This window comes from Oryctolagus cuniculus, chromosome 3 (assembly GCF_964237555.1).
Source record: "Oryctolagus cuniculus chromosome 3, mOryCun1.1, whole genome shotgun sequence".
NCBI lineage: Eukaryota > Metazoa > Chordata > Mammalia > Lagomorpha > Leporidae > Oryctolagus > Oryctolagus cuniculus.
In genome coordinates, this window is record NC_091434.1 from 176912514 (window position 1) to 176938101 (window position 25588).

Genomic DNA, 25588 nt, shown 5'->3' on the forward strand with positions numbered 1-25588 from the left:
CATTACTATGAACCAAAGGTCTGTAGAGCAGATTTCTTGGCTACCAAAACTTCGTACTGATTGCCCAACGTCTTTCCATTTCTTCCCTCTCCTCACTTCAGCCCCTGGCAACAACCATTCCTATTTTTACTGAATACAGAATTATGGTCTTTGCTGGTGGATTTATGTTTTCCCAATAAAATATTGTTTCTTTCCTTTTCAAGTTGTCTTTCATAGATATTTGTATCAGCCTCCCTTTGATGGTTAGGAGTTTTATGTTTCTGCCTCTAATCATGTTTGCTTACTCTCTGTGAAATGCTGTCAAGTTTGAAATTACCATTCCCTAATGAATACCATGACATTGAAGTCCAAAATTTAAGTGGTAGCCACAGACATGCAGCTATTTATTACTGAGTTTTAGTAACAAAGCTAAATTTTGGGCTCTGGAAGAAAAAAAGCAAATGGGCCATACACATTATTATTCTGCATTTTCTAAACAAACTTTATACATTAATAAGAAGAGGGAAAAATCAGTGGATATGAAGCAGAATTTTTTCATATTGTGTAAGCACATTAGGAAGAGAGTCTTTGTAACTTTTTTCTAAATGATTTTCAGATTGACAAGAAATTCCTTAACTCAGAATGTCTATGTCATTTTGAATTTGTTCCCACAGGCAACTCCAGAATTTCTTCTCCTTTGACTTGCAATGCCTCATTTCCAGCCTATATTTTTTCTGTTATTCCTGATAGGGGTTACATGAGAGAGTCACACTATCTGTGGATCTTCTGGAAGAAGTGGCAGCAATAATTTTAGGTACCTGCTAATGTCCGTTATGTGACATTAATATATTTAAAATGGAGTCACAAGTAAAATAGGGTTCTTTCCAACCACAATGATTGACAAAGGAATCAACATTTCTCTTACCCCCTCGCTTGTTCGTCTTGGCATAGCCGGGAGAGTAGCTACCAGACATAGATGAAGAGCTGCTGAAAACTGCGTGGGGGAGTCCAGAGACGAGGGGCTCATCACATTTTTCTGAAAAAAAAAAAAAAAGGAGACAGAGGGATTCAGTAAAGATCTTTAAATAATTATTGATATGAGATCATTGAAATAGTTAATGTAGTACAAATTTTCAAGCCTATGAAACAACATTGTCAACTGATCAGAATTTAGGTAAAACAGTTATGATAATTATAACAAATCACGAGAGCAATTTAAACACTGCCTTGATTTTCTTAATGTATCTGCAACAAAATACTATTCAGAAGAACTTCAACTCAGACTATCTTTCTAAGAATCCCGAGTAGAACTGAGGTTGTTTACCGAACAAGTTTTATTATTTGGCATCTCCTGAAAACTCTCTGAAGTATTTGACCTGTGTAGTACTGCAGTCATAAAAGTGGAATAAGTTCTAGAGATCTGGTCTACCACACCATGCCTATAGAGAGTAACACTCTATTGTATACTTAAATTCAAGAGGTTCTATCTCGTGCTAACTGTTCTTACCACAATTAAAAAGCAGGAAAGACAGAAAGAAATAATCAGGTTTTGTAAGAGAGAACTCAGAATAATCACTGGCTTAGAAAGTATTACTGCCAGAAAAATTAATCATTTCCCACCCTTTTGAACCAATATTGCAACCAGGCAATACAGCAATTCTATTTCTAACATGTTGTGCACCATTAATATTGTTTCCTTCATTCCTCACTAGCTGCTTGTTCCCTAATTCGTCTGCTAAAGTCTTCTCCTTTTCCCAAAGTCTACATGTCCCTAATAGTAAAGTGTCCAGGACTCAACTCTGCCATCACGTCTCAGTTTATCTTCCTCTCTGGCACATTGCGTTAAGGACTGTATCTTCTGGAGTAGGACACCATCCTGGCTCGTCACCTCACATCACAGCTGCAGACCTGACTCGTGGAGCCTTCAGAAGTCTCTGTTATTGGCATAGACTAGCTTTCCTCGTTCCTCCATTGGCCCCTGAAGAGATACCCATGAAAGTGAGAGAGAAACTGGCTCCCACTCACAATTGTTTGGAATGGCCCACAGTGGCCCTCACAGCCTCCTCCATCACTGTTCCCTCACCATGGTCTTTGCAGCCCCTGCAACAGAACCTGCTGCTGCTGCTGACCTTCCACCGTCCCTGTCCACCTGCTACCACGCTCACCTCTCCCTCAGTCGGCACAGGATATAAAATGGTCCATTGAATGAAGGAATAAAGAACCAACTGACCAGAGGGCAGGAGGAGCAGAGAAGCACAATGCCAACTTACAACATGGCCACACTTAATTCTTAGACAAGTGGTCTTAAATTCCCAGTAAATGTTTGTACATGTTCAGAACTCTACTTAAAAAGGCAGGGTATTTCTGGCTCCGTGGCTCACTAGGCTAATCCTCCGCCTTGCGGTGCCGGCACACCGGGTTCTAGTACTGGTTGGGGCGCAGGATTCTGTCCCGGTTGCCCCTCTTCCAGGCCAGCTCTCTGCTGTGGCCCGGGAGTGCAGTGGAGGATGGCCCAAGTACTTGGGCCCTGCACCCCATGGGAGACCAGGAGAAGCACCTGGCTCCTGCCTTCTGAACAATGCAATGCGCCAGCCGCAGCACGCTGGCCGCGGCGGCCATTGGAGGGTGAACCAACGGTAAAAGAAAGACCTTTCTCTCTGTCTCTCTCTCTCACTGTCCACTCTGCCTGTCAAAAAATAAAAAAAGGCAGGGGATTGAATTACTAAATATTCTAGAATGGTATCTACCTCATATATTTACACAGAAAAAAATTAATAGAAGAAATAGTTTTCTTGAAAATTCACTTAAATGAAGTTATGTCCCTAATGACACCAAAGAAATGAATTATCATTATCTCACCACTCAAGTGTGTACAAATCTGAAGTTAAAATGAACAAATCCATTATCTCAGAATAGATTTCTTATTTTTTAGCTGTAAATGCCTCTGAGAAATATGCCATGCCTCTATGACTCTATTCCCCAGAAAATTAAACACAAAGGAATGAAAATATGGACATAAAATTTGTTTTAAAAGAATCATTTGCCTTATAGTGTATAATGATTACAGTATTCATTGAAGGTCACTATTGCTTGCTGATAATTTAAGTAGGTATCCATGGAGTTTTCATATTTTGAGAGTATTTGCTCTATGGTTCATAATCCCATTGTGGTTGCTTCTGCGATCTACAGCTGAAGCAAAAAGTTGAAAACAAAATTAGCGAAAGTTTTTATTAGCTGTTCATAGCCTTAATCTACCACCTATATATGTGAACATCCTTTTTTTTTTTTTTTTTTTTTTTTTTTTTTTTTTTTTTTTTTTTAACAGAGTTAGACAGTGTGAGAGAGAGACAGAGTATAAAGGTCTTCCTTCCGTTGTTTCACTCCTCAAATGGCCGGCGCTATGGCCGGTGCTGCGCCGATCTGAAGCCAGGAGCCAGGTGCTTCCTCCTGGTCTCCCACGCAGGTGCAGGGGCCCAAGCACCTGGGTCATCCTCCACTGCCCTCGTGGGCCACAGCAGAGAGCTGGACTGGAAGAGGGGCAACTGGGACTAGAACCCAGTGCCCATATGGTATGCTGGCACTGCAGGCAGAGGATTAACCAAGTGAGCCACGGCACCAGCCCCACGCGAACATCGTACAGGTCGTGTTAAAGAGATATGGGATCTCTAGGTGGCATCGCCACCTGTTAGATGGCAATCAATTGTGGCTCACATTCAGTCCATAATCTATTGACAAATAGCTTCTATTGAGGAGCTCTGGTTCATCTGAGTACAGTACTGCTTAATCACTTATGACATTGATCATAGAGATATGAAATTTTTTATTTTTAAATTTTATTAAGGAATAAAAATTTCATGCATTCCATATATACAAATTTAGGAAAACAGCGATTCTTCCTACTCTACCTCCCTCCTGCCCACACACAGCCGGGTTCCAGGATCATTAGGTTAGCTTTCCAGGATGGCCCAGCTCTGTGATACGGGAAGAGTTCTAGGTGATGACAGCTCGGACATATAAGACCCACTGGCTGGGTCCTCTGTCTAAATGTGCTTTTATTTTCGGGATGTGGACTGGGATTTAGTTGTCAGATCTGGTTGGTGGTAATCTCTTCCAGTTGTATATTTTTGTACTGACAGACTGTTGCCTTCTGGTTTTCCATTTTTTGAGAACATGAAAGACTTTTATAATTAAAATTGTTAAAGAAAAAAAGTATCAGTTCAAAAAGTTGTAATATAAATTGAAAGATTCCACATTAACTGTTAAAATTTACTCCTCAGTTTCATGCAGGTAAACAATTAAAATATATTTGATTCTCCTATTTTCTGATTCTTAAAAAGATATGTTTTATAATTGTGGCATAATCTGTGTTTTAACTGGAATGCTGCTTCTGGTGCTCCTGTTGTCCTAAAAGTCTACTGTGTTCGCTCATTTTCGTCCATTGAAATATGTATCAGGCATCCACATGGTGCCAAACACGAGAGGCACAGCAGAAGACAAAACTGACATCGCCTACCTTGCAGAGCTTATGATTTACTGGGAAGAAATAGAATAATAAGCAAAATGTCAACTTATAGTATGAGGTGTTTATGAATACCACTGAAGAACATCAAATATAAAATGGGAGCAGGGGTCTGGTGGTGGAATGGCTGGAGGAATTTGCTGTTTTATGCTGCGTGGTCAGAAATAGGTGCCTTTGTCAGGAGACATCGGAGTACGGATCGGGAGGAAATGAGATGAACCATGTTAGAATTAAAGCATCACACTGGGAGAAATTTTCCTGTCTATGGCTGTTTAATATCACTTGCTAGTACCAAATAATAATGAATAACATGTATTGTAAGAGTAAGCATTCGCCGGCGTCGCAGCTCACTAGGCTAATCCTCCGCCTTGCGGTGCTGGCACACTGGGTTCTAGTCCCTGTCGGGGCACCAGATTCTGTCCCGGTTGCCCCTCTTCCAGGCCAGCTCTCTGCTGTGGCCCGGGAGTGCAGTGGAGGATGGCCCAAGTGCTTGGGCCCTGCACCCCATGGGAGACCAGGAGAAGCACCTGGCTCCTGCCATCAGATCAGCACGGTGGTGCGCTGGCCGCGGTGGCCACCGGGGGGTGAGCCAACGGCAAAGGAAGACCTTTCTCTCTGTCTCTCTCTCTCTCACTGTCCACTCTGCCTGTCCAAAAAAAAAAAAAAAAAAAAAAGAGTAAGCATTCATTGCATATATGTTGTAGTACTGAAAGCAATTAAAATGAAGATTGATTAAATGATCCATTAGCTATTTAAATTTAGAGTAGAATAAAACCTGAGGATAATTTATCCTTATTATATTTTAAAAAGTTTGACTCCTGTAACAATTGAACATCTTAATGCCAAATTTAAATTGCTCATTAACTTTACAAATCAATTAAAATCTGTAATTTTAAAAATAATACAGAAAAATAAATATTGAGATAAAGTAAAATAAAACATATACAAAATTATTTTTGTCATAGATTATAAAATCTGACATTTTTCTAAACTGACACATAATCTATAACCATGTAATTAAGAAAAATGCTACATTTACTATATTTTCTCCATGGAAACATTAATCATAAATATTTATTGAGCTCTTCCTCCATGCATTGGACTGTTCTATTTTGGGTTGAACTTAAAAAAATGAAAACAGCGTGGGCCATCTCTCCATGTGTAGCAGCAGTAGTTGAACTCACATAAAGTAACTGAACATGAAAAAAGCAGAGAGTACCAAAGAGTTTATAATTCAATTCCAGACAGTATGTCATCGCAGACTGAAAGTAACAAATAGCAAACACAGGGCTTTCGCTCCAATCAGTTGCTTGCCCATCTGGCTCCATCATAAGGTATGACCTTGAACGGGTCACTTTCCTTTTTATGAGTCAATTGACTCACACATAGCAGTGACAAAATTGACCTCAGTTTTCCTTAAGCTCTGAAAACTTCAAGAAACATGAAATACAGGAGGGAGCGAACCCTGGCCTGCAGGCCAAATGCAGGCTTGTTTTCATGAGTAGAGTTTTACTGGAGCACAGCTGCACTCATTCATCTATGACTGCTTTCACACAGTAGCAGAATGGTACAACAGAGACCACAGGGCCCACAAAGCTCAACTATTTACTATCTGACCTCCTACAAAGTCTTCCAGCCTCCAGCCTAGTTGGACAAGTATTACAGGTTCAGGAATGAAAATGGTTGAAGATTACTGATGGTGTCAGGTAACATATTAGTGACAAATAGGACCAGGGGAACTGATGGTAAAAAAAGAGGGTTGAGAACATTCTAGAAAGAGGCAACAGCTTAAACAATGTAATAGAGGTCACACAGGTATGAAAATTTCCGGAGAAAGTCACAGGAGAACACCATGCGCATACCTGTTGCCATGCTGACTACTGTGATGAACTGGCCATTCTTATTTCCAACTGCAATAACGGTCACTACACATTCTGCATCCTAAAGCATTTGCTCACTTGTGCTAGAACATGTGTTTCAATATTCTGTCGATACTAAATACTAGGAAATTAGATAAATTTCTGGGGAAATTTAGAATTTTTATATACTAATTTAAATAAATTTTAAATATTAAATTTAAATAAATATTAATAGAAAATTTATATATGGGAAAAGAAGGAGAGAGAAAAGAATATGCTTTAACAATTGAAATAATTTAGTATTGTATTTTCCAATACTGGGGCGTCTTCCAAAACTATAATCACACATATCTATGGCAAATATTTGATCTCCAATGCACTCCCCTTCTAGGAAATCTTGGATGAAAATTAGAAGAGCAGATGGGCCTTGAGTTTTATTTCCATTGGGTTTCAGTCCGTCAGAAAGGCTGACTAGCTAAAAGTATTCTGTACTAACTCAGGCTGGAACAGAGGAAGAACTGACAGAGATGAAGTGACTTTCGTCCCTTACCTGGAAGAGCGTGGTTGAGAGGCTAAGGCTAGCTACTGGCAAGGGACTTGAGCAGGCGTTTGCAAGGTCACAGGACTACAGAACATGTGGAACTGCCAGCACAGTATGGCACTCAAATATATTTCATTAAAAATAGTGTTGGAAACTTTTCAGAAAACAATATCTTTTCAAGCGATGGAACTTACAAATATGTTTTATAATAAGCATTTGTTAACATAAGCCTACTACGGGAAAGCCATTAAGAACAACAGAGGGTTCCAGCACCAAATGGTGCTTTCTGGATAGAAATATTAGCAGCAATACCTCATTTGCATACACACGAAAGTCCTTGGAAAGCAGAGTCTCCTTGGAGTGCACCACTCAGTCATCAGCACATGTCCTATGGATGTACCCTGATGCTAACTTCTCAAGACAGAGCCGCTTTTTACCACTACGTGCGTGGTTAGGCAGCCTCAGATTCTGTGACTTTTCTTCCCTACCATCAGGAGAAATTTAACAGACTTGGTAAACTTATTTTCTGCTTCCATTGAACAGACACTTGCTGTGCTCCTTAAAACCAAAACCATGTTATCAACAGAAAAGTGGTGCTAATTCCCTTTTCTGGCTCCCTGAGCAGGTTGGAAGTTCTTTTGAGAGATTTTCAGTCTTCCACTGGGCTCCTGTCAGGGCCTGGAGTCTGGTCTCAATGACTCAGGATGACGCCTTGCCTTCTACTTGAGAAGTTCCCTATGCTGTCTGCTCACCCCACGCCCGACTCCTGCCAATCACTGTACTCACCAACCTGAATATGCAGCCACGTGTACATCCCCCATTGTTTACCACGTCCAGCCTATTACTTGCTATGTTGCCCCATACACCAGTTGTCTGCTTTGCTTATGGTTGCATGGCTTCAGAGACAGTGGGCGAATACCAGGAATAAAGTGTTACTTCTCGATTTGCCTAACAGTCTCAGGATTTGAATGAAAAGGCTCCTGAAACAATGACCCTGGTGCTTCCTGAATAATCACTGAGATTAATGCTGACTCCTTCAAGGACTTTATAAATTATTACTAGGGCCATACTGATGAAGAAAATACATGTATGGAATCTGGCACATCTATACTTCAGGAACCTGATTCCCAAAGTCAATGATTCCTTAACTTTCTCACTTCTTTGGAATGAAAGAGGGAAGGGAAGGGAAGGGAAGGGGAGGGGAGGGGAGGGGAGGGAAGGGGAGGGGAGGGGAGGGGAGGGGAGGGGAGGGGAGGGGAGGGGAGGGAAGGGGAGGGGAGGGGAGGGGAGGGAGGAGAGGAAAGGTGGAAGGGAAGAGAAGGGAGGGGGGAAGGGAGGAGAGGGGAGGGGAGGGGAGGGGAGGGGAGGGAGGAGAGGAAAGGTGGAAGGGAAGAGAAGGGAGGGGGGAAGGGAGGGAGGAAGGGAAAGGTAGAAGGGAAGAGAAGGGAGGGGGAAGGGAGAGAAGAGAAGAGAGAATGAAGAAAGTAAGAGAAACAGGCACGCAGACAGGTATCATACTCTATTTCTGTGGTATGTTCACAATTTATATTTGCACAACTATAGCCAGGTGGTTGCAGAAGTAATGTGTTGTGATGCATTCAGAGGGCTGGAGACTCATCTCCTTTTGTCCACACATGTTCCTTCAATTGGAAGTACACATTGTCACCTCAGAATTTTGCTAACTTTGCATTCTATTAAAATACAAAAACAAATTTAGATCATTCCAAATGTTATCCAAAACTTTCATATCCCTATCATTTCTTTTTGTGGAAAAAGGATAATCATGTCTGGAAGACAAATTTATTAAATTTTAATTTTATTACCTGACATTCAAGGATTGCCTTCTTCAATAACATATGAAAAGTAGGAAATAGAATATGACATTTTCTTCAAATTTTTTTTATAATTCTTTTACTTGCAGAGGTAATTTTGAAAATTAAGGCCCATTATTTTAAACTCAATACTGACTAATAAAATTGTCTTGGGATAGTTACAACTTTCAGATGTAGCATGAGGTTAATAGTGTGGACAAGAGCTCATAGTCCTTGGGTTTTACTCCTAGTGATAGGAATTTGGGAAATTATCATACCTCCAGTCTCCTTAATTTTTTCTTATTTCAAAACTCCTCTCCCAGTTATGAATCAGTTGCCCTGTGATTTTTTAAATCATAGTAGGAAATTAACAACTAAAAATCACCATTATAGGAGGATATGAGACAAATATTTGCTCCTTCTAAGAGTCAAAATACTACTGACCCCTACTCAAACTCCTATTTTTTATAACTTCTCTTACAGTGTATTTTTCTTCCCATTTTTATGGCTCATACATTGCTTTTGTGAAACTCTGGCTCTGGCTTCCCTGGACTACTCTTTGTCATTGGAAATAAGATCCATATTTTTTACTGATCCTTAGAAATGTCATACAATTCAGAGAAACGTTAAGACCCTCAGAATCCGTGGAAGTAACCATTGCACTTCCTGAGGAGAGAGCAAGACAGAAGAAGTAGGCAGAAGCACCAGACCTTCCCCAAGTCTCCCTACGCGGTGTAGACCTTCCAGCCCTGGGACTCCTACAGCAGGAGCAGTGGACTCAGCTGTTCAGTGCTCTGAAACTTGTCTCAAAAAAAGGAATCAGCATTACTTGTCTTCACAGGTACACATATACACAGTCACACAACATTTAATGTAATGTATGTCTGTAAGCAAGAGCGTGTACAGTCTGGTCTGTAATGTTTTTATATACCAAATGATCTATCATGTGAATTCTCACACAGATAGTACTCATTTTCATGTATTTTATTATTTGTATTAAGTTCTTCATGACAGAGTTAACATACTTTACACAGAAAATGCAAACATTAGAATTTTGATAAAATATTATATAAACGCACTCAGAATTAATTATTTCCCCACACAATCTATGCAAGAATGAACTTGACTTTGTTTACCTACACCTAGAAAGGATTTACCCAGGACAGTGACCACAAAGACAAGTACCACTAGTCAACAAATGCTGACTTAAAGAAAAGCTAAAGACAGTGAAACTAGAATCGAATCAACTGAGTAGACATCCTTATCTTACAGCAATGAAAAATCCTTAACTGGAAAAAAAAAAAAAACTTCCTCTTTTTTCTTTTCATTGACTCCATCCTATTTCTTTCCAGAGGAAGTGAATCCATTTACATTTTTATTCATTTTCCACTCAATGAGAAAATCCAAAAATGGATTTTGCCTTAGAGTACCTGTAAACCTGAATGAGACAACCTTCCCAAATTCCATTTCAACCCTTGCAAATTATGACTACAAATGGCATAGATTGTAGAGGTTATTCAGTTAGAATAATTAAATCAATGAGCAGGAACAGCAATCACTGAGGACAATATATTATATATTTTGAAAGGATTATCTCATTGATTATTATAACCCTGTGAGATAGGTATTATTACTGTTTATAGATGAAGAATCTAAGAACACACGGTTAATGGATATTGGAGTCAAGGCAAAAATCAAGTAGTATGCGATTGTAAGACCTATGCTTTTGAGGTCTATATTACAAGGACACACCATATCTAGAGTGACCAGGAGAAAAAAAAATAAATATATGTTTCACTGGGCTTATAGGCCAGACAAATCTCCTAATAATATTGAAGCTGCCACATTGCTCTCACCACCTGTCATTCTGATCCCATCCAAGCTATTACTGGAGGTGATGTCCTATGTAACAATGTTGTAGCAATTTCAGTTATCTTCTTTGTCATATTGGACCCACACAATTCAACTAATGGGAAGAGGTTCCTACAGTTTTAAATAGGTGTTCCCAAGGAAACTCTAACATAATCAGCAATTCAATTTTGAACAGCAAAGCACATTATCTGTATTCCACTTACTCACACAATTATTTACTGAGCACTTCTTTCCTGCTTCCATCTTTCTCTCCTTATGATCTGTTTTCTTCACAGTTGCCAAGATAGATCTTTTTAAAATGGGGATCAAGGCACATATTTGGCATATCAGTTAGAGTCCCACATCCTGTATCAGGGTTTGGTGTTCAGGTCTGGCTCCCACTTCCCAGTTCCAGCTACCTGCTAAGGCACTTCCTAGGAGGCAGTAGGTTCCTGTCACCCACCTGGGAGACCAGATTAAGTTCTTCACTCCCTCCTTCAACCAATCCCTGTTCTGACTGTTTACAGGCATTTGCGGAGTGAACCTGCAGATGGGAATTCTGCGTCTGTGTTTCTTTCCCGTCTCTGTCTCTGTCTCTCTGGATGTTTGTGTGCACCTGATTCTCAATAAACAAGAATTTCAAAAATATAAATGTGATCAGATCATGCCACACCCTACCAAACTCCCAGTGTTCCTTCCCCTCTACCCTGCCATTTAATATCAATCCAAGTTCCACCAGAATGCAAGATGTTCTGGCCTGGAGTGTGTCTCTGATGCTATTTTATCCTCTCCTTCTCTGGATCACAAGGGCGTTCTCCTGTTTCTCTTTAGACGCACTAAGCAGTTTTGCTCCAAGGAATTTATACTTCTCAGTAGCTAGAATTCTGACTATAAAATCTAAAAGCACTGGCTTCTTTCTGCCCCCAACTCAAACTCCATCTCCCCTTCCTTGACATTTCATCTACATTAATTAACTCCACTTCTGCCTTCATACCTTCAAGACGTTGCTTGCTATTTAGTCACACACTCTTATTGTGTTCACACTAGCAATCACAACCCTGAAACTAATCTTATTTTAAACTTAATTATCATCTTTCTTATTAATTGAACTGTCAATCTCAGGGGAGTAGGTGGGGCATGTGTCTGACTTGGTGACCCTGTATTCCTGAATCCCAACAAACTGGTATGCGGTATGAACATTGCATACAGTTATGGAACCCATGTATGCTAACAATGAATAGCAACAAATCCAACAGAAAGTGAGCAAGGCAAAATAGTTCCTCATTTTGGCTACTGAGATTGAGTCATTTCATCGGATTAGCTTCCAACAGATATTTTGTATTTTCCGTTTTTAAAATCTACATTGCAAAAGAGTTTTGGCTTCATCTCATGATGTTATGTTTTGACCTTTCTCACTGTATCCTACATAATAAAGATCATCTTTCTGACCTTTATCAAATTAAAATGACTGATAATTTTAAACCTAGAATTGTAGGGTTTGTATAAATCATCAATATTTGCATGTACCTCTAAAACTTTAAAATTTTTGGTTTAAACCATTCACTTTTATTAAAAATGAAGTTAATGACTATTCTAAATCAGCTCCTTTATAATTATTCTTAATTTCAACAAAAGGTAAGACTTTGGTGTCTGAAATATGGCATTTTCATTGTGAATCACTGAAAATCTATTGTGATCAATAATAGCTTATACAGTAATCTCCTTGCTTTATGGTGACTTCTTGAAGGAAGAAAACTTTATATTTCCATTATGCAGTATTGCAGAGCAAATAAGTAATCTTCATATATTTTGAAAAAAGATATTGGACACAGTCAATATATAACATGGTAAGAAATAAATTCAATATTATCATCTAAAAAATGGTCCAACTTCCTTTCACTTTCCTGTTTGCTGTCCAACAGCTATGTTCTGAAAAAAAGTAGTATAACTAGAAAATCAGTCACGTTTGCAAAAATCATGGTTGTAAATCAAATAGGAAATTGTCTGGTCTGCATGTACCAAGGGCGAATTACTCTGAGACGTGGTTCAGATTTCGCTGGACATTTAACAGCTGCAGCATATTTCTGACAGATGGTATAACAGATGAATCAGTTTCAAATTATCTCCTAAACTGTTATATACCAGAAAAGGAATAGATTTTTGAGGTGTTTTAAAAAATAAGTTGTTTTTGTCTCCTCTAGGTTGATCTTCTAATTTAACAGAAATAAATCCTACAATACAAAATAATAAGTCAATTTTTATCACTGTTATAATCTGGAAATTTTTTTTAAATTTTCATTTTCATTACATTAAAAAGGAAATAGAGTAAGAGATAATCTTGTGGTTAAGAGATCTCCATCTCATATTGGAATGTCTGAGTTCAATACCCAGTTCCGGCTCCTTATCCTTATCCCAGCTCCCTGACAATCCTGACCCTGGGTATGGCTCAAATAGTTGGATCCTTGCCACCCATGTGGATGACCTGGATTGAGTCACTGGACTTGGCCTCAGCCCAGACCAGCCTTGTAGACATTTGGGGAGTAAATCAGCAGATGAGATTTCTTTCTCTATCTCTCTCTCTCTCTCTGTTAAATTAAAAAAAAATAGGAATAAAAAAAGGAAACTGAATTTAAATCAGAGTTAACATCCACAAGTCAGGCAAGTCAGGCAGATGTATAACATTGTAAACAGTGTTGGGAGTGGCCTGTAGAAAAAAACAAACAAAAAACGTTCAAGTTCCATAGTCTTACAAGGAAGCAGAGTTACCTGGCACTTTGAATAAACTCAGTAATTTGAAGACTATCAAGGTCAATTGCAATATGCTAAATGAACTTGAGCACTCTTGAAGTTTTGATCAACAATCTCTTTAAGTATTGATTTCTTTCCTGTTGTAAGATGTCAGTTCACTGGTCACATTTTTTGGTCTCTAGTTTCATTAACTGGTGAATTCAAAGTGAGTATCTCAGAATAAGAGGAAGCACTTATGAACAGCCAAGTCTACTTCCTAGCCTAGTTAACTTACACTTAGATTTAAATAATTGACTACAGATAAGCATCTTCAAGTGTTCCTGGTTTATGTAACTTCAGATTAGATCATGTTCTCAAGAAACACAAAGTGAATGCAAAACAGTTAACAGGAGTGAAGCTGTAGAAGAATATTCAATTCATTGACAAATACATTGAATGTTTTAAAAAAAATCACCCATGGGAGCTGGGGTTGTAGTGTAGCATCCCATATGAGTGCTTGTTCAAGTCCTGGCTGCTATCCTTCCAAACCAGCTCCCTGCTAATGTACCTGGGAAAGTAGCAGAATATGGCCCAAGTCCCTGGGCCCCTGCCACCCACCTGCAAGATATGGATGGAGTTTTTGGCTCCTGGCTTCAGCTGGCCCAGTCTCAATTAATGCAGCTATTTGGAGAGTGAACCAGCAGATGTAAGATCTCATGTCTGTTTGCCTGTGTGTGTGTGTGTGTGTGTGTGTTTGTGTGTGTGTCTTTGCCTTTTAAGGAAATAAATCTTTAAGAACTTCATTTAGGGTTCCTATTTTATTTAATATATTTTATAGATTTAAAAGATGACTGAAAGAATATATAAACCAAAATGTTATATTGTCTAGTAGATCCTGGTTGATCTTTATTTTCTAGTCTGTTTTCTACAGTTTTGCAATGTGCATCATCTTAATATATATTGATTTTATAAGACCTGAGCAATACGTAGTACTAAGCAAATTAACCTGCATCTCTTCTACACGGGTAGCAGGGACCCAAGAACTTGGGTCATCACCTACTGTATGAACACTAATACTTGACCAGGTTGCACATTAGTAGGAAGCTGGAATTGGAAGTGGAGTCAGACTCAAATGCAGGTGCTGAAATATGGGATGTGGGTGTTCCAAGCAGTGTCTTAACCACTCTCCAAACACTCACCCTGGGATGAGTGTTGGTTTTTTTTTTTTTTTTTTTTTTTGGAAGTCCAAGGAGGCCTCATTGATAAGGTTTCATTAGTTAATTAATTATTTTGAGAGACAGAGATGTAGAGCTCCCATCCAGTGGTTCACTCCTCTGAATGCCCACAACCTTATCAGGCCACAGTTTTCCACATGGATGGCAGGAGCCCAGCTACTTGATGGATCACTGCTGCCCCTCCGTGTTTGCATTAGCAGGAAGCTGGAGTCAGAAGTTAAAAACAAACATCAAACTCAGGCACTTTGAATGAGATGTGGGTGTTTTAACCAGGGTTCTAACTGCTATTCCAAAGGATACCCTAAGGTGGCATTTTAGTAGGAACTTCATGGAGAAGAAGGTGCAAGCCATAGAGGTATCCGGCACCTGTGGAAAGTTAGTTCTGGGATGAGAAACCCACATGAGTCGGCCCTGTAGCAGGAAGAAAGCCTTCAAGGGTCTCATGGTGCCTGTGTGAGTCGAGTGAAAGCAGCCCTGGCCAGACAGCAAGGAAACAGGTCAAAGAGATAAGAGAGTCACACACACACACACACACACACAGAGAGAGAGAGAGAGAGAGAGAGAGAGAGAGAGAGAGGATGAATGAATTGGTTAGGAGGCATTTTGTAGGGCTTTGAAGGAAATTGTAAAGAGACTGACCTCAGTAATTTCAAAGAATGGAAACTCCTAGGAGAAAATATGGTATTTTACTGTTTGTTATAAAGAAGGTGAATGTTTAACGTAAACAGTGCCACATTTATGTCTAAAAGTCACTCTAAAGTCACTGTATTGAAATTTCTATATAAGGGCTATAAGTGAGGATTACTATTCTAACTAATTTAAATCGAGTTATTGTCTTCAATATTCAAAGCAAGAGAAATTAAATGGGACACCATAGTGCCCTAGATGTAAGTTCATCCTCAAAAATCTAAAGATTTATTTTAAAATAGTAATAGTTTAACTTGAATTAATCTAGCATTCTTTCATTTACCCATACTTATATTGAACCTATTACAATTTTAAGTCACATACTAACTTTCTAAGTGACAAAGAGAAATATGTAACTCTATCAAACTCTGATTTAATTATTTCTCAAATGTGCCTTCAATGACATGGAAAGCATAGAACTGAGGACAATGGAAAGAAGCTGCAGCTGCTATCAGGACTTTTTTTCTAGTAGGAAAATAGAGTACTCGGCTCACGGTGTTCCGTGGGCTAATTCTCTCCGAAGGGCCTGAATGCAGGAAGCAGAGCAAGCTCTACCTGAAGGCATAATGACAGTTTGAAGATTTAATATTTTAAAAGACAGAAGAGGATATGAAAAATTTCACGCCATAGAAAATGGCAAACAGCATTCAAGGCAACAGAATAAATATCACACAAAGTTATAAATACAGGAAGATGTGGTGTCTTCAACAGGAATGAGGCGAAAACAGACTGCTAACAACAACAAAACAAACTGTTCTCACTGCCAATGTGTTCTCCCAACCTTCTTTTGCAAAACTAATTATGTCTGAAATTAAATACCACAACGAGAGGGCTTCCCTGCCTACACCCTCCTTTAAACCAACTTTAGTCTGCACCTGTCTCTTCTCAGAGGACTCACTCTTTGTTTTGTAGCAAGGATGACAGTCAGGAATGTTGTATTCGACTGTGTACTTTCTTGTGTAATGTCTGCCTCTGTCATGAGCTAACCCTATGAGGAAAGACATCAGGATTCTTTTGCTCTACTTCTGGGTACTCAACAGATGGGACAGTACCTGGTGCCCAGAATGAATGAACTGAATGCATGAATTGTGGATGGCAAAGAGGGTAGAATTCACAGAAGAAATGACCTGAAAATGGAAGCTGAGACTAAATTGTATAAATACCTTAATTCACTCCTACTGCTCATGTTCTTGTTGATTCTCTCAACAAAAGTTTATCAGATGCCTACAATGTTTGGTGCTAGGTATCTTTCACCCAATTCTTCACAGGTCTGTAAAGGCCAGGCTATAAATGGGGATTATATTCAATAAACCTTGAGAAATCACTGGATAGTTTCTTTCTTGTGTACTGATAGGATATGATTTTTCCTATATTTAAAATGTTCCGTATTCTCATTTAAAAGAGAGAGGGGCGAGAGGAAGGGAGGGAAAAAGAATCAGGGAGGAAAGGGGAGGGAGGGGCCTCCTGTCTGCTGGTTTACTCCCAAGTGCCAGAAATGATGACCAGGGAGAGAGAGCCCTTGCTAGAACGTGGGCACTCTATCCAGGTTTCCTGTGTGGGTGGCAGGGACACACTGGCTACCTCTCAGGGTCTTCATCAGCAGAAAGCTTGAATCAGAAGCAGACCCAGGGATAAAACCTAGGCACTCCAAGGTGGGACTATGGCTAAATTCTTGCTCCCTTATCTTTATTTAAGAAGAAAGCAAACTTGGGTAGCTAGGTAGAAGGGTCATTTTTAGAAGGATGGTCTAGAAAGGAGAGAGTATAATAAATCAGTATAAATTAGAAATGCTATGGAGCTAAATCAAGTCAGCAGCAATGGGGCTCTAAGAGAGAAAGATGCGATAGAAATTTTTGAAGATGACTGAACTTGGTTTTCAAATGGATATGGGTGTGAAAGGTAGTACTTAGAAGAGAGACAGAAATTACTGAGACGTGTTATGTGGGTGACCAAGTCAAGTATGAACTCATTCACTGAGCAATAACTATAAAAGATGATATTGGACTCATTTGCTTTAATCATTTACCAAAAAGAGGATGCTTAACTCATTTAAGAACATATGCAAAGATCACATCTTCACACTCGATTGCTCTGATGTTCTTAACTAAAACGACTAGTCACAGATTTTGTAAATCATTTGGTAAAATAATAAAGTCTGCTTACCAGACATATAAAGCAAATGCTGCAGCACCTGTAAGATGTCCCTGGGCCCTTTCAGATTCTCGCTGGTCTTCCTTCAGACATATATCCAGCACTTATTTTGCATCTATTTATTACAGTGCTCCATCGCGCCTCTCTCGCTGTGATATTTTGCTGTTGAAGCTTCCTCCAGCAGGTACAGCTACACTAATTGCTGCTTTGTTAACTGGGAGCTCTTCTTCATGAGAGAGAAATTAGAAAAAGGAAGTAGCTCTGCTCTAACATGCATTCGTTCCTGATAAGTTTTGACTCGTCGTTTCTTTAGAACCTCTTGAATTCCACTTCCTCAAACCTCTGTCTTTCAGCACACATGCATTCGCCTTATTTCATAAAGAAAAACTTCTTATGTTTCCCTGATCATTCCTCTCAGAGCCATTTGAAATGAGTTGTACACTTCACCACTGAAAGCGTGTACTGGGAACTTGTGCAGAACTAAAGGAAAAGTATGTCGTATCAAATGCTTTCATATTTTAAAGAAAGTTGATTGCTTTGACATATTATGATAGCTTTTAAATTCTAAGTACATTTTTCAGAAACATTCTACAGGGGTGGGCTTTGTGGTACAGTGGGTTAAACTACCTCTTGGGATGCCTGACTCCCATATTGAAACGCTTTGGATAGAGATCCACCTCTACTTTTTTTTTTTTTTTTTTGACAGGCAGAGTGGACAGTGAGAGAGAGAGACAGAGAGAAAGGTCTTCCTTTACTGTTGGTTCACTCTCCAATGGCCGCCGCGGCCAGTGCACCGTGCTGATCCAATGGCAGGAGCCAGGTGCTTCTCCTGGTCTCCCATGGGGTGCAGGGCCCAAGCACTTGGGCCATCCTCCACTGCACTCCCTGGCCACAGCAGAGAGCTGGCCTGGAAGAGGGGCAGCCGGGACAGAATCTGGCGCCCCGACAGGGACTAGAACCCTGTGTGCCAGCGCTGCAAGGCAGAGGATTAGCCTAGTGAGCCGCGGTGCCGGCCACCTCTATTTCTAATCCAGCTTCTTGCTAATGAGCCTGGGAGGCAGCAGGTTGATGATTGAAAATTCTCTCTCTCTCTCCCCTCTCTCCCTCTTTCTCTCTCTCTCTCTGTTATTCTTGCTTGTGAATAAATAAGCAAACTTACATGGAAGCACTCTACGAAAGTAAAAAATCACATCAACCTAAAATAAAACGGAAATGACTCATCTCCAGAACACGCATGTGTATATGTACTTGTTTTAGACGGAATTGAAATAAGAAAAGGAGATCGGGCCATTGTTGTCCTCATTCCTAGTCATGAAAGGCAATAGATATAATTTGTCAGAATGACATTTCTGAGATAAGCACATAGGAATTGAAGTAGAATTCTGGCTTTAAACAGACAATCACAGGAAATAGTTAAATCCAGAGGTTCATGTCCAGAAGGATCAAAAAGTAAGCTGGGGTAGCCCATTGGCACTGTAGTTCAGTGGCTGCTTGGGATGGCAGCAGCCCATATTGAAATGCCTGGTTCTGGTCCTTGCTACTCCACTTCTAAAACAGCTTCCTGTTAGCGTGCATCCTGGAAAGGCAGCAGATGATGGTTCCGGTGGTTGGGTCCCTGTGCCCGACCTGGGAGACATGGATTGACTTTTGGGCTCCTGACTTTGGCCTGGCCCAGTCCTGGCTGTTGCAGGCCTTTAGGGAATGAACCAGCTGATGGAGTGTCTGTCTGTCTGTCGCTCTCTTATCTCCCTTTCAAACAAAACAACAAAGGAAGCCACTGTGGGCAGGCACCCAGGAGCTCATGAAGTATAAGCCTGAAGGAGGCTGCTAGACTGATGAGCACCAGCACTGGGAGCACCTCTCCCGTGTTTCTGATTTCTCTGCACAGCCGAGTGTGTGGGGGAAAGTAAGCACTGCAATCTTGGGAATTTTTCTTTTTTAAGATTTTATATATTTGTATATTTGAGTGGTAGAGTTAGGGAGGGAGAGACAGAGAGTGAGGTCTTCCATCCGCTGGTTCACTTCCCAGAGGGCTGCAGTGGTTGGAGCTAAGTCGATTCAAAGCCAGGAGCCAGGAGCTTCCTCCAGGTCTCCCATGTGGGTGCAGGGGCCCAAACACTTGGGCCATCTTCTACTGCTTTCCCAGGCCATAGCAGAGAGCTGGATTGGAAGAGGAGCAGCCAGGATTCGAACTGTTGCCCATATGAGATGCCCATGCCACAAAGGGAGGCTTAGCCCACTAGGCCATAGAGATGCCTAGGAATTTTCTTAATTAAAAGGAGACCTAATCCTAATGCCTTTGAGGAACAGGAAGATGGGGAAAACAATAGGCAAAGGTGCAGAAATGAGACTAATTAGAGACTGTGAAAAGTTAGTTGATTCACATGCCAGGTGGGTTTTGGGAAACAGTAAAAGAATGAGACTGAAAGTAAATAGTATGCTGAACCTTGAAAGCTAAGTACACAATTTGCAATCTCATTGAGTAGGGAATTGGGAACAATTAAAGATTTCTGAACAGAGAAATTACAGAACAAAAGTGCACACAAAGTTATTAAATACAAAAAAAAAAAATAGTGTTGGGCTTTTAAGCCTCCTCAGAGAGGGAGATTCCCAGAGAATGAATTCCAGATGGGAAAAGAAAATGCATCTTGAGAAAACAATGTAATCAGAAATAAATAGCCAATGGAGACAACCCAATTCACTCCATTGGGTATTGCTAAAGTTCACACAGCCACCAAGAGATGGGAAAAGTTGGTTTTACATTTTGAAATAAGAAACAGAGCCATAGCAGTGGAAAATAAATGAGACATGTATATTCATGACGATCATAGTGGAGAGTTGGCTGCATCGCATGGAAACAATTCAATTATTCTCCCAGCACATAGGTTTTTACAGACACTGGCCTGTGAACCTGACCCAGGAAACCCCAGTTTTAATTGCTATCCATTTGCCAACAGTCTTGCACAAGTCACACTTCTGTGTTGACCTCCAGTTTCCCCACCTGTATAGCAGCAGTGACGAACATGTTGACTCAGGATCCCTTTCATGGCCAGGAGTCCTGGATTCTAAAATTTTATAAGATCTTCATGACAGTACAAAATTTCAAAAAGCTAGCCCATCCCTCACTATCACTAAGTGCTTACTTAGTCATCTCCTAAGGAAATTAATTAAATGTGTTTATTTAGAGAAAATGACAAAGCAGACATCTTAATGCTGGTGTGGATTTATACCAAAGCACTGAAGGAGAACTTTGTTTGCTCCTGTGCTTCTTATGGTTTGAAGCTTTTATTGGGATCTAGATGGATCACCCAGGTAATAGGTAATGACACTGCATCCCTCTGTCAATAAAGCTAGGACACGCTGCCAACTCTGCTCATTTGAACATATTCAGATTTTCAAGAAATTGTCATCCATTTACTTTTACCTTCATAGCACAAGTGACTCATTGTCTGGTTATATCATCACAATTGTTCTTTTTCATGAGAAGTAGATATTCAAAGGGATCTGAATTACTGACTCAAAATGGTCACATTAAGGAACTTTTTATTACTTATCCTTGCTTCGTGATTGTTCTGTCACATTTTAAAATGCTGAGTAGATGAAATGTAGGATGGGTTATAAATAACCATCAGTCGGTACCCTGGATCTATATTCACAAGCAGCTATGAAAAATTATATATATCTATGTATATATATAAAAGGTATGTGTTTGTCATAAGACAAATGTCTGATGTTATTTAAAATATTTCCTTATTTTTATTGTGTTCCTTGAATTTTAACCCTATAATTCTATACTTTCAAATGTGCTATGAAAAGGGAAAGATGGAAGATAATATCTCAAGTAAAAAGACTAAAAATTCAGAGATAGAAAACCTATAAATGGGGCTGATGATAAAGCCACCACCTATAGTTCTGGCATCCCATATGGTGCAGGTTCGAGTCCCAGCTGCTCCACTTCCGACCCAGCTCTCTGCTATGGCCTGGGAGAACAGTAGAAAATGGCCCAAGTCCATGGGCTCCCACACCCATGTGGGAGAACTGGACGAAGCTCCTGGCTCTTGGCTCCTACCTTCAGGTAGGCCCATTTGGGGAGTGAACCAGTGGATAGAAGACCATTCTCTTTCTGTCCCTCTGCCTCTCTGTAATTCTGTTCAAATAAGTAAACAAATCTTCAAAAAAGAAAAGAAAAGAAAAGAAAAGAAACCTATAATTGCAACCTTGTCTACCTCTCATTATTATTTTATGCTCTGTGGGGCATTTCTCCATGTCTTAGAATCTCATTTATAGCTTTGGTAAAATAGTACGTAAATAAAGGTTAATCAAGTCTTACTGAACATTGATAGGAAGCCGATGTTCACAGATGAAATTGAGGAAGTGTAGAAATGGTCAGATACGAAACATCTCTTCCTGGATGGGATCTCAGAGGCTTGAAAGGTATATAAACATGAAGATATTTACCACATGGGATCAAATGTTCCAACAGAAATGCAAACATTTCAAGAAAATGTTATGAATGTCTAAGGGTAGAACAATTAATTTTTTCCTAGAAAATCAATAGCACCAAGCCTATTGCTATTTTAATGGAGAGTTTAATGAAATTATACAATGAAAAATGTTTTTAAACTGCAAAGTCATGTATCAATATTAGTTGCATTTACTAATATAACTTAAAATTGGGGTTAACCTTTGGATATTTTTCAGATTTCTTATCATGAATTAATCTTAAAACATGAGATATTAGTAGGTAAGTAGTTGAAAATGTTTTCTTTCTTTTATTCTTGAGATAACATGTTTTTAATTTACATTATAGTAAAAGACTTAATACTCCGCTAAATAAAGAGTTCAACAAATAAAAGGGAGAAAGACCATAGTTCAGCAGGAATACAGACAAGGGCTATAAACAACCATCAAAGGAAAGGACCTTCCTGTAAACCAATGAATTCGATCAAAATATTCCTTTCTTATAAAATGCACTTAGATTCCAGATTCTTTCTGATGTTTAACTCAAAATGCTCATGTCAACCAGTGAAGCCTAGATCCTCCCAGCAGTTACCAACCAATGTTCTATTCATATTCATAATCAGTTTTAATCTGTGCTGAGACAAATCAACCTATGCTATTGAAGCAAGTTGGCCTATCATCACGGACGACCAAGCAGGACAAGACTTTCTTCTGAGGTAACTATAGGAACATCGATGACAAAGACTCCTATAAACGGCCCTGTATTATTTGGATGCCTCAATAAATCAGTTTACAGACTCATTCTGCACACTGCTACATTTTCTTGATGTACTGTCTGACTCTGTGTCAACAGCCAAACTAAAAGACTTGAATTATATGTGTGCTATTAGTTCATCACTTGACATTCTATATTTCTTACTGCAGAGAACATAAGAATATGCAGGCTTATACATTTTTCTAAGTTCCACTTATTGGTAGTGTTATTTGAAACACAATATAAAAATGCACTTGACAAGTTCCCCTGGAGGTGACACAGCACTTTGCAAACAGAAGTGTGCACATCATTTATTCATGGCAGTACAACGTTCCTTTTTGAGTTGAGTTTTCCAGTATCTTCAAATGCCACTGTACACCAATAAAATTTATTTTTTAGTGGCACAATTGGTGATGTGGAGAATATTTTTGCTAGATTTCAAAGACCATATATATTCACACCTGTACTATTGAGTCCATCCCTGTTCAGAACATAATTCCATACAGATTGCAGACATTCTCTACTATTTCGTATTTATCTCTGAGTTTCTACAACCAGCAAAATCTCTGGCAATACCAACATATTGATTGAACGATTAAATAGATCTGACTATTCCTGTGTGTTAGGACAGCGGCTCGTGGGTTTATGGGCACAAACTCCAGTTACAACCTCAACTAGCATAGGTTCCAAGAATACTGCTAAAAGAGCACCCTGCTTGCTGCAGGTGCTAGCTCAAGGCTTTGGTCACTGTCACCCAGGAGGGAGACGTGGATTGACCTCCTTTTTGATGACTTTGGAAAACACTATCTTGATATTCAAACCACACAGAAACAGGTTGACCTGCTGACAGTATTCTGGGGTTTACTCTTATAAATTGGATATATATAACCCAAGTACAATAAAAGGAAGATGTTTGAGAGATTGGAGCAGGGTTTTTTTTTCTTCTGGATTTAAAACAAGTTTAATGTGAGAAACAGTATTTTTTTTTTAAATTAAGAATAATCTTTTTACTCAGAAGTGATTAGAGTATATTTTAGGGAAGAAAAAGGAAAATGGTTCTGAGAATATGGTATGTAGTTTCCTGAAAATTACTTTTCTTAGAAACAGATTCACTAAAATGTATTTCTATCCATCCAAAACTACAGGGGGACATAAATAGCTTCTCCTTGCCAACCCCTGCCTGAACCTGTGACATTTTTTTACCACATAATTCTGAAAAGGACGGCAGAGATACTTTTTGAGTCTATGGCATAGCAATGGAATCATCACACAGAGAGACCCCAGTCAAGGTCAGCCTTACTATTGTGGTCAGCTAGGTTCAGTAATAAAGAAAGAAATTAGTATAGAGTTGATCTACTGTATATAAAGTTAATTAAAAATGAATCTTAACAAAGAATGGGATGGAGAGGGAGTAGAAGGTGGGTCAGGAGTAGGGTGGGAGGGCGGGTTTGGGGGAAGAACCACTGTATTCCTAAATCTGTACCTATGAAAACTGTATTCATTAAATAAAAGCTTTCTTTTAAAATAAAGAAACTAACAACCGACATTACTGAACTTTCTATCTCATTGGTTGAAAGCTCTGAGAGGGAACATGCAAGTCAGGTGATTCATGTTTTTCTATTTTCAAGTATAACAAAAGTTGCATTGAAAGATGAGTCAAAATTTATTTATCTTCTTATCTATCTTCTCATTGGAGGGGCAAATCTTTCCTTATGCCATCTCATCTGTTTGTCTCAAAATTTCATCCATTTTCCTTGCTAATTTGATATTTACTAAAACTAAAATATTCCTGAGAGAATTTGATGTTTCCATCAGTTGCTGAGAATGAAATCTTTGAATACGAGCTTGAATGGGTAGGTGGTTTAGAAGAAATAAAATATGAAGAATTAAACTCAGAGGAGGATGAAATCTATGTCTCCTTTGGAAGCAAGAAAGCCAGTGTTACTACATTAGTTTGCCTGGGCTTGCCTGCAAAGACCTTATCTACATATCTGTGGAAGAATCAAGAATAAATGCAGTCATAGCTGGCATTTTTCTAATGCTCATACCTAGAGACAAATTATTAACTTTGTATTTTCTTGTACATTGAGTTTTGCTGATGATTCCAAATTTTGAACCTACATGAAATTTTACCCTACATTCTCCATGCTCTGAACAGAGTCCCTCAGAATTACAAATAACTCTAAAAGTAACCCTGCAGGGGGAAGTGATGGTTGAGAAAATTAAATAGAGCTAATAATAAATGCACTGAAAGATAATAAATGTAGTGAAGCTGACTTAAATATTGACAATGGCTTCCAGAATCATCTAAAAAGAAGTCAATTTCTATTTGTATATCCTTGAAGGAATTTGTGTCTTTAGTAATGTGCAAGAGACACAATTCAGCATGATTTCTGTGTCCTCTCACTATTGCTGTCTAAATTGTACACAACTAACTGTAGTATGTTGAAAGATCACTCTGCTTCTCTTACTATATTACTGTGTTAGAATCTAATACAAAATGTTGTATACACAAATGCTTAGAATTACATAATGCAATGTAAGTGGGTCATCACGGAAAGCACAAAACTGAATCCAGATATTGATAATTCTTACAGCTTTTAAAATAACATGGAATTAACAATTACTTATAGGGGCTGGTGCTGTGGTGTAGCAGGTAAAGCCACCATCTGCAGTGCCAGCATCCCATATGGGCACTGGTTCAAGTCCCAGCTGTTCCATTTCTGATTCAGCTCTCTGCTGTGGCCTGGGAAAGCAGTAGAGGATGGCCCAAGACCTTGGACCCCTGCACCTGTGTGGGAGACCGGAAGAAGCACCTGGCTCCTGGCTTTGGATAGGCACAGCTCTGGCCATTGCAGCCATCTGGGGAGTGAACCAGTGGGTAGAAGACCTATCTCTCTCTCTCTTTCTCTCTCTCTTTCTGCCTCTCCTTCTCTCTCTCTCTCTTTTTCTTCTCTCTCTCTCTGCCTCTCCTCTCTCTCTCCTTCTCCTCTCTCTGTGTAACTCTGACTTT

General features: G+C 39.4%; 1 protein-coding gene across 1 annotated transcript in view; it reads right to left on the minus strand.

Annotated features, from left to right (window-relative positions):
* Window positions 1-25588, minus strand: part of CNTNAP2 (contactin associated protein 2) — a 2389242-nt gene that overhangs the window by 1742044 nt on the left and 621610 nt on the right. Inside the window, exon 2 of the mRNA XM_008258071.4 lies at window positions 905-1015. Coding sequence (XP_008256293.2) covers window positions 905-1015 — 111 coding nt within the window. The remainder of the gene's footprint in view (window positions 1-904; window positions 1016-25588) is intronic.